This window comes from Patella vulgata, chromosome 4 (assembly GCF_932274485.2).
Source record: "Patella vulgata chromosome 4, xgPatVulg1.2, whole genome shotgun sequence".
NCBI lineage: Eukaryota > Metazoa > Mollusca > Gastropoda > Patellidae > Patella > Patella vulgata.
In genome coordinates, this window is record NC_065882.2 from 53,768,876 (window position 1) to 53,779,869 (window position 10,994).

The following is a 10,994-nucleotide window of genomic DNA, read 5'->3' on the forward strand; positions in this document are numbered from 1 at the left end:
CCATTATTTAATTAAGATCCGAAACAATACTCATCGTTTCCTAAACAAAGCTAGCCTCTAGTATTGACATTAATGTCTGTGTTGAACACAGGCTTAACCATTCATTAAAGGCCCAGTTGTTACGTAATTTGATTAAATTAATGGCTTGTGTAATCAATTAGCTGAAGTCATGAGTAAAGATATTCCGTCTAAGTTAATTCGAACAATTGACTGCAAACAGGGTGCTGTCAGGGCAGTCAGATTTAATGGTAAACTAAATACATTTTATAGTATAGGCCTAGCAGAAGTTGATATTTATGAGACTATTAATTATTTTTTCTTTTTATGCGAGGGGTTAACCCATGGTTATAATTCTCCATCTTAAAGGACAATATTGGTGCCAGTCATTATCACATATGTGATAGAACTGGTTAAACACGTTCCAAATATTATTTTATCAAAGAGATCATTGCTACGATCGGAAGTGACCCACGCAAACGGAAAACACGAGTTATCCCTCTATATAACTGACTGAAGTGACGAGTGATAACAGATAAGTGATAAAAAATGAGCAGATAAGAATATGCCGCGAACAAACCTACCGTAAAAACACGAAGGGTTTTAGTATATTGTTCATAGGCCTAACTGCCTGACTCAAACAGTAGACTAGCATGCTAGCCCTTTAACTTTTACTACTTTTAGCTAATGTGTAAAAAAAAAAGTTTACTGTCTCTGCATCATCAATAACAAATCACAGTATGTACATGTAAATAATAGGTATTAAAATTAAATTCTTTAACCTACTTCAATTCCATGAACTGATGGATAGGACATAACATTCCTGAGTATAATCTTGTCTTTTTAGCTGATGGTACCTACTGTTTAACATGTGGAAGCAATAAGACAATTAAACTCTGGAATCCACATAGAGATTTGCTGTTGAAGTCTTATCAGGGACATGGTTATGAAGTTTTAGATGCACAAGCTGGGTGTGATAACAGTCAAATATGTTCCGGTGGAATGGATAAAACTGTTCGCTTATTTGACGTGGCTACAGGAAAAGCATTGCGAACATTCAGGGGCCATGCAGGTAAAGTGTAATTAGATTGCTTTCTTTTTTATTGTATTTTTATGGTTTCGCATTGCAGCCCCTAAACCCCTTCCTCTTTAGTCTTTTCATATAAAAAAAAATGATTACTCTTGTTTTCTGCTAGAAAGTGGTATCAGGTGTTTCAGAAAAAAAAAAAAATTATTGTATTGGTTACAGGTACAGTTAATTGTGTCAAGTTTAATGAAGAATCAACTGTTATATTATCTGGAGCTATTGACAGTAGCATACGAGCCTGGGATACAAGGTCAAGAAAAAATGAACCAGTTCAGGTAGAACTTTATATATTTATGATAAGAATTGTAAATCTTTACACATCTTGTTGCCTTTGACTTTATACACAGTGCATATGGTTATGAGGAGGGTTGGATGGCCAAAGGGTTAGTGCATGCGCGCTGTATCATAAGGTCTGTCATTGAGTCAACTGGTCTGGTTTTGATTCCCCGTTTGTACGTGACAAGGAATAGGTTCGCCTGTCCAACCTTGTGGGTTTTCTCCCACTGCTTAAGACCCCTACGCACAAGCGAATCATTGAAATAAAAATGAACCATATGTTAGTCCCGAAATGACCTAGTTTGTGTCGAGTGGACCTTAAACCCCATTTCTCACTCTTAAGTCAAAATCAAAATGAGATGAAGAATTCTATTGATTTTCAGCGATTTCCGATAATTACTGACAGATGTTTGGCCTTTGAATACATTTGATAAATCTTATTCACGCTCTTTTCAGTGATTTCAGATAATCACTGCCAGAATTATGGCTCTTGATCACTTTGATAAAGCTTGTTTACTGTGTGAAGGCTAAGGTTATCATCCGATTGACGTCTAATTTATACATGGTAAAGGTCATGAAACTAAGAATGCTATTGATTTTAACGATTTCAATAGTTACTGTCAGAGTTATGGCCCTAGACCCCATAAGGTCATGAGACGAGGAAGTCTGTTGATTTTCAACGATTTTCGATAATGACTGCTTGAGTTATGGACCTTGATCACTTTGAAAAATCTTGTGGATGGTCTAAAGACCAACTTTATCATCCAATTGACATTTAATTTGTATGCAGTATTTAAGGTCTTGCTTACATGTAATGCAACGAAGCCTATTGATTGCCATTAGTTTCTGATAAATATTTCCAGAGTTATGGCCCTTGATATTCAACAATTTCTGATAAATATTGTTCAGCTAAATTCATGATATTAAATGTTTTGAATACTAAATGTTAGCAATGGGCAGAAATTTTAATGATTTATGATAATGACTTAATAATGGATTGTTTCTCTTAATCAGATTTTAGTGTGTTGTAGATGTTTCATACCGACAAAGGAAAAAAATGTGTGACAACCCTTGTTGACTCCTCGAACTACTTAGCTGCTGTGGGCGTATGTTTTCTTGCCTATTATCTAAAGATTCTAAATGTAATAACCTTTATGGACTTCTTGAATATCTTAGCTGATATGGGTGTATGTTTCGTTCCCTGGCAACAAAGCCTTTTTATATCAAGGATGCATTGTTTCATTCTGCTGTTTAGAAATATCTTTCTATTAACTATAATTGAAGTCTACAATGTAGGTACTGTCTTTTGTAAACCAGCGGCTGCCAGGCAGGATACGCCCACATTTTTGAGAGATGGATAGAGAACAAGCTAACAAGAAAGTGATTTTTCCTACTATCAAGGGCCATAATTCAGGAAATTACAATTCAATATCGAAAGGAACTGAGATCTTTGTGTTATAAAATTACATTTCAAGTTTCAACAAATCGGATAAAAATTGTGACCTCTATAGGGTCCACAACCTTGATATACCATATTTTTACGCTATTTGAAAACGAACGGCGGCCATTTTGTCTGTCAATTTTGGGTTGATTTTCGTGAAATTCGAATTCAGTCGTCCTTAGGGTGTAACAGTGATATAATAATACAGTTTTTAAATCGGATAAAAATTATGACCTCTATAGGGTCCACAAGCTAAAAACGTGATTTTTCGTACAATCAAGGGCCATAATTCAGGAAGTTACGGTCCGATGTGCGCGAATATCGAAAGGAACCGAGATCTTTGGGTTATAAACTTACAAGGGCCATAATTCAGGAAATTACAATTCAATATGCGCGATTATCGAAAGGAACTGAGATCTTTGTGTTATAAACTTACATTTCAAGTTTCAACAAAATCGGATAACCAGCGGCTGCCAGGCAGGATACGCCCACATTTTCGAGAGATGGATAGAGAACAAGCTAACAAGAAAGTGATTTTTCCTACAATCAAGGGCCATAATTCAGGAAATTACAATTCGATATGCGCAAATATTGAAAGGAATTGAGATCTTTGTGTTATAAACTTACATTTCAAGTTTCAACAAAATCGGATAAAAATTGTGATCTCTATAGGGTCCACAACCTTGATATACCATATTTTTACGCTATTTGAGAACGAACGGCAGCCATTTTGTCTGTCAATTTTGGGCCGATTTTCACGAAATTCGAACTCAGTCGTCCTTAGGGTGTAACGGTGATATAATAATACGTTTTTTTTTAAATCGGATAAAAATTATGACCTCTATAGGGTCCACAAGCTAAAAACGTGATTTTTTGTACAATCAGGGGCCATAATTCAGGAAGTTACGGTCCGATATGCGCGAATATCGAATGGGACCGAGCTCATTGGGTTATAAACTTACATTTCAAGTTTCAACAAAATCGGATAAAAATTGTGACCTCTATAGGGTCCACAAGCTAAAGACGTGATTTTTCGTACAAACAGGGGCCATAATCCATGAAGTTTAGATCCGATACATGCCAATATCGACAGCAGCCGAGATCTTTTGGAGATAAACCTATATTTCAAGTTTCGTCAAAATCGGATAAGAATTGTGACCTGTAGAGTGTCCACAAACAAATTGTGGACGGACAGGGGCGACGGCATAATACATCCACATGAAAATGTGGGCATATAAAAAAATCTTTTAAGGGCATTTCTGCATTTTAATTTCAGGTAATGGATGAAGCTAAAGATAGCGTAACATCAATACAAGTATCAGATCATGAGATATTGTCAGGATCAGCAGACAATCATGTGAGAAGATACGATCTACGAATAGGTCGACTGATGTCAGATTATATAGGAAGTATGGCATTGTTTAACAGTTACATGTCTGAATGGTCTTAAACTACAGGACTGAATAAAATATTACAAGTTTTTCAGAGATAAATATTTTTTACATTTAGATATTTGAGGATGTAAATATACAAAAGAAACTCTGATAAAAACTTTAAATTAATTACTTTTTAACTCTTAGAATTGTATATTAATTATATTATATGTATGATCTACCTTTTAGAACCTGTTACCAGTGTTACATTTACTAGAGATGGTCAATGTATTTTAGTTAGTTCTTTAGATGATACATTACGACTGATTGATAAAGATACAGGAGAACTTCTTAACGAGTATGTATCATGGTTGTATTTAAAGTTTTTAATCAGTCTATTCATTTTTATTTAAAACCGTTTATTCCTTTATTTAAATGAATTATAATATTGTCGAGTGATGATGTTCCTAAACATTTGGAGTGCGGCATGTCAACAAAGGTTTTATGAACCTCGTAAATGCAAAAACCTAATAATCTTAGGTATATAGATTCTAGCGAAACTCTGCCGCCCTGAATGCCATAGGTAATAAAATAGCCAATTTAAAATGAAAAATAAAACAAACTTAATTTTCTGAAGTTGTCTCAACCGACTATATAACTTTAATTCAGCCTGGTTAACATCAGATTGTTCAGGCCATTATTATTGATAGATGTATAGAGAATGACATGTGTATTGCTATTTATAAACGAATACAAGCTTCTGCTGATAATACAAAATGCTGTTGTGTCATGTTATAACTTTAAGATATGATTGTCATTTGAAATTGAACATTCACTGAAGTATTAGTTCAACTGGGGCACATTGATGGTAAGTGTTCTTGTAAGAATGTTCCAAGATTTCGACATTGAATCAAATGTTTAATTTAATTATAGATATAAAGGTCATAAAAACAGTGAATATAAAATTGATGGCTGTTTAAACAGTAAAGATACTCATATATTAACAGGATCTGAAAATGGTTTAGTTTGTATTTGGGATCTTGTAGATGTAAGTATCATTGCTTTGGGTTTTTTTTTTCAATGGTTATGTTTGTTAAGTATTAGGTAATGAGATGCAGAATAAAGTTTATATTTGACTGAAAAAGAGAATAAATCATATAAATTTATTTCTGTCCTTAAAATTCTCCCACAAGACATCACTGAATGAGTGAATGTATGAAAAAATCAAATGGTGTGCAATAATGAATTATCTCCCTTTAGTCTTCAAATATCTTTTGTATGGTCGAAATAAAATGTGGTTTAACATCCTACTGTTCTGCTCAGACTGGGCTAATGAAGACAGGCATATGCCATACAGTGTGCTATGACGGAAATTTTGCTCAGTCACTGGGGCTATGACCTACTCTTATATCGAATTCCAACTGTCTTTTATGTGCATGTGGGAGCCACGGTGGCTAGGTGGGTAAGGCGCTGGCTCCCGATTTTTCGACGTGGTTTCCCCTTGTCAGTGATGCAGGACGGAGGGCCTGACAAGGACAGCTGTCTAGTCCTTCGGATGAGACGAAAAACCGAGGTCCCATGTAAACATTGGAATGCACGTAAAAAACCCCTTGGCAGTTGGAATTCGATATAAGAGTAGGCGATAGTGCCACTGCCTGGGCAAAATTTCCCTCATAGCACACTGTTTGGCGTATGCCCGTCTTCATTAGCCCAGTATAAGAGCAGAACAGTAGGTCGTTAAACCCCATTTCATTTCATTTCATTTCATTTATGTGCATGCCAATTGCCAATGTGTCCCATCTGAATGACTAGACAGCTAGCTGTCCTTGTCAGGCATTCCATCCTGCACCACTGATAAGGGCAACCCAGGCCAAAAAATCCTGATGAACATTCTCAGCCAACACCAGAAATGAAAACTCAGCATGGTTAGTCGAATGTGGGACATTAAGTAATATATTGCTATAATGTCCGAGTGTTGTTTGAATATAATACTTAATGTCTTGCTTGAGACCAATAAACAGCTTAAAATACAGACACTGTTCCGCACTTGCATTTCAAACAAATGGTCAAAGGATTCAAATATTTCATCTAGTATTAAAATAAGTTACTATTGGTAGGTTGCCCATACATCTATATTTTAAGTATGTATTGCATGGTAGAAGAATTAGAAATTACAGAAAGAGTAGCATTGATATCTTTGAGAATATTGTTTTTGAAACAATATTCATTGAGATAAATTTGTTTTATCTGATCTTTGTGTTTCCTAATTGCATTCTAAAATAATTTGGAACTCCTCGTTTTTCCTTCCTTTACACCTCTGTACATGTACATTCAAATTAATAGAACTGGTTATTGCAGGTATAATTAAAGGAAATATAACTTCAGTTTAAATCTGATTGAAAATTTGCTTTTTTAACAGTAGATTTCTATTTAAAAATTGACTCTGGAGCAAATCAAAGTATCTAGTTTTATAAAATAATCATAACCATTTAAATGGTTATATACTTCATCAATTTAGATAAATATACTTCGTAACATGCAATAATAAATACAGAACTTTGGTTCGTTTATAAGATTCCAGGGCTATTTTTTTTGTCTAAAATAAATATGATGCGTTCTGCTGTATGTAATTCTATATACAGGAAGGATTCAGCTTTTTGTATTACATTTTTTTAAAACTAAAATTTTCAGGCAAATATGGTGGAGAAATTGGATCACTCAACTACGCGTGCCATTCATTCCCTGTCTTACCATCCAAGTGATACTTGTTTATTAACAGCATCTGGTGACAAGTTTTATGTTTGGAAATCAAAATATGCACCTAGTGGAGATTGAAAGAATAAAAGCATGTCATTGATACTGAATCCTTCATAATGTAATATAAGTGGATTAGACAGCTGCTGGTACAGATGAACAGAATCATAAAAATACCCCCAAGGGAGATAACTCGTGTTGTTTCTGCTATTGCATTGGCCAAGAATGCATGTTTGAAAGTTATTTGATTCACTTTTACATGCTTTTGGTGATATTATATCCAATCAGGAGATATAGTATGAATGATACCGTTAAAAACAAAACATTCCAACCTTTTGTATTGTTCTTTGAGAGATAGTATTGCTTTGACATCTCTGAAACATCTGCTATTAACATGTAAAATGTATTATACTACTGTACAAAAGATCTTTTATATATTTTTATATTCAGATAGCTAATTGGTTCTGTCTCAAATAAAGTTCTCTTTTCGAAAAGGGATTGAACAAGATAAATTAATAAGTAATTTTCTGTCAAGTACTAGATTGAAATATGAAATGTGGTGTGTCTCTTTTTGTCAATTTCGCAAAGAAACTGGCCTTACTGCATGGTAAAATATAGCCATATGGGAAATGCAAGGGCAATAAAGTTGTAATATGTACCTTAGATAGTGGTGTGTCTCTTTTTGTCAATTTCGCAAAGAAACTGGCCTTACTGCATGGTAAAATATAGCCATATGGGAATTGCAAGGGCAATAAAGTTGTAATATGTACCTTAGATAGTTTTCTTTTCCAAAGTGGGCCAGAGTGTAATAATACTTCACAAAGCTATAATAACTAGGGGTGTTTTGAAGTGTAGGCATGGCCTATGTAGTTATTTTTCTCCCACAACAGGGTAGGCTAGGTATGTTCATGTCATTTATAATTTGAAAAAGTATTAATGACTTTGCCTACAAGAAATAAGGTCACTTTTGGTTTTGAGTTGATATAATTATGTTACATGTTGTATTATTCATACCACATATGAAGAGTTTTGTCTTGCCCAATCAGATTTTGTTCTCTTTCATTTCTATATGGTTGTCTTTCGATTGATGACAAAGAATAGATCGACTTTCTATAGTTCAATATCACTGTCCAGTGACATTTTTCAAAATAGCAAACATGATTTTTTTTTTTACTCAAGATATACATCATAATCCCCCAAATGGTATCGATTTTCTAAGAGACTATTTACTGTAAGTGCCAAAATTAAAATTTGTTGCATTCAGATTTTACTTTTCCGTCAATCTTTTCCTTCACCTCATCTTTACCCTCTCCCCAGTCCACTACACACTTATAAATGAAATGAAATGGGGATTACTACTGCTCTGCTCCGATTGCGATTATGAAGACGGGCATATGCCATACACTGTGCTATGAATGCCTATGATGGAAATTTGCCTAGACAGTGGTGCTACGGTCTACTTCTATATCGAATTCCTATATCGGCCCATCCAAACGACTAGAAGGCTGTCATTGTCAGGCCCTCCATTCTGCACCACACTGGAAAATCCCTTTAAACTTTCTTGGCCAACACCGGAAGTGAATCCAGAACCTCCAGGCTAGCAAGCCAGCATCTTACCGACCGTGGCTCCCGCTACTACAGTTATCTTCTAGCAGGCTTGGGGGATGGCAGGGATGCGTTTCCACACATATTTTGACCAAAGTTTGAATAAAGTGCACTTTTCTCCTCGCATAGTGTTCATGAGAAGATTCATTTACGTATAGGTACAATAATATTGCTTTTGATTTTCCTTATCTATTAGCTTCAATTATCAATCCAGGTTCTTCACAAATACAGCAGCATGTGGCTGACTGGATGAAAACAGTATCTCTTAGTATTGTATATTATCTATGATCAGTGCCGTATTGACCCATTTTAAGACCCCTCAACATCAACCAAGAATTTAATACAATACTGAAATGAAATAAAAATGAAATGGGGTTTAACGTCCTACTGTTCTGCTCCGACTGGGCCAATGAAGATGGGCTTACGCCATACAGTGTGCGATGCTGGAAATTTTTTCCGGGCCTCAGTTTTTTTGTCCCATCTGTCCTTGTCAGGCCCTCCGTCCTTTACAACTGACAAGGGAAAATCCTGTTGAACTTTCTCGGCCAACACCGGCACGAACCTGCGATATACAGGCTAGCAAATCAGCGTCTGACTCACTTAACCACCGTAGCTCCTATACTACAATACTATTACAAATGAAGTAATATATGGGGTAACAAAGAAAATAACATCACCTTGTCAGACAACCTTTAATTTTAATTAGCACGAAGCTGTCCATGTAATACCAAAATACCGGTACTGTACTTTAAATTTAAACATAATATAGGTCTACATAATTATGTATCAAGCTATAAAGTAATTCAACGACGCGTGTTGAGTACGTTTGCCGTATAACGCTTCAGCCTAGTCAGACTTTGGGATAATACGGCACTGTTATTAGGTGTGGTGATTTGGAAAACGTACGGGGGAATATCCCAACTGACCCAATTTACCACTGAAATTTTGATTTCATCCCATAGACTGAACAAACGCAACATCATGAATGTTATGAATGCATCTTCAATGATGACGATATTGATAATTCAAATACAATACATGAATAAATATTGTAATAAATGCCAGACATTCTACATGATGACATAGATTAAATTATATTTTATCTATCATCTGGTGTTCATTCCAGCGTTGACATTTGATAATTATTTCTGGTAATTAGTTTTAATAATGTGTATCCTTTCCAAAACGATAACACCGAAGCAATTAAGACATTGGGGAAAAGCAATCTGTTGCGCAGTTTGATGTTCACTAGAATTAATTAGTCATTTTTAAAGGTTCGAAAGACGAGATTGTGTATAATTTGATCAGTAAGACCCCGATGGGCTGTTATCATGGTTGAGCCCAAGTTTCACAACGTTCTTATTATCTTCTATCTTTCTATATAGGCGAGTTTATTTCCTGGGGAGACAGGAGATCAAGTTTTATTTTAAACCACATCAATGGCAGTGTATTAATTTTCCTCGCATTCTCTGAAGTGTTAACGATCGTGTTATGGCGGCCGAGGGATCAACCTTTGTTCAATATTTCAACCTTTTACAGCGGGAGGTTTTCCTTTTTCTTTTTCTTTCCCACGGAATAAAATAGTGACGCAATGTCTTCAAGATTGTAGGTTTCCTGTTACATGTCTCCAAAAGCATATCTAGAAGATTGTAATGGGCATCGTAGTTTATAAAGCAGTTGGTCCGCATTATTCGTAATCTCATATTCACATAATCTTTTTTATTATTATTTAATACATTTATATCTTTCACCGAGTTCAGATGCGCTTAACAATAACATAGTAAAATACGATTTAAGGTAAAAATGAAAAGTAATAAAAAAATAACAATCTCGTAGTTTGGGGTATTTTTATCTTCAAATATATATCTATATTAAAAAGGACACGATTTCGAAGTGTGCAGTTGCGTTTGTTTAGGGGAATCAAATTATTTTGATGCCCCCTTTTTTAGCAAACCTTACACTAATAAATGTGAATTGCAGGTGAAATTTAAAACTTTCGGAATTTAGCTTGGAATCTTCTCAGTAATTTATATTATAATATGGTATAGCTGTTAAAAGGATATAAACCTAATGAAGTGAATCAATGATAACGTCTCTGCTGGTGCCTTGTTTAGAATTTTTGCTACATATTTGTTAGTGGTTGAAGGTCGACCGATGAAGTGCTAAAGTAATTGATTTATATGTCATGTGGAGAGGTGTGTCAGTTTCTGCCGTCAAAACTGAACTGATCCATGGCGCTAAAATCGTCAAGTGGTTTAACATTAAGTCTGCCTTTGGGATAAGCGTCTTAATTATAATTTCTCACGAGAATGTCAGCACATTCTCAAAATTAATTTATCTCTCAATGTTAAGTTGATTAAGCGTAAGGTATTCGACAAATTAGACCACAGTCTAGGCTACATCAATAAGTATTCGCTTCGGAGATCAGAATCTGTCAAGTCAAGTATATAAATTTGTGCAT

At 35.0% G+C, this 10,994-nt stretch overlaps 1 protein-coding gene across 1 annotated transcript; it reads left to right on the forward strand.

Moving 5' to 3' along the window:
- The first annotated feature begins 45 nt into the window (after window positions 1-45).
- LOC126818268 (WD repeat domain-containing protein 83) lies at window positions 46-7,591 on the forward strand. Its single transcript, XM_050545583.1, has 7 exons — window positions 46-248; window positions 845-1,069; window positions 1,247-1,359; window positions 4,078-4,210; window positions 4,424-4,532; window positions 5,108-5,222; window positions 6,866-7,591. The coding sequence occupies exons 1-7, from the start codon at window positions 170-172 to the stop codon at window positions 7,007-7,009; spliced, it is 918 nt and encodes a 305-aa protein (XP_050401540.1). The 5' UTR covers window positions 46-169; the 3' UTR covers window positions 7,010-7,591.
- Window positions 7,592-10,994: the final 3,403 nt, after the last annotated feature.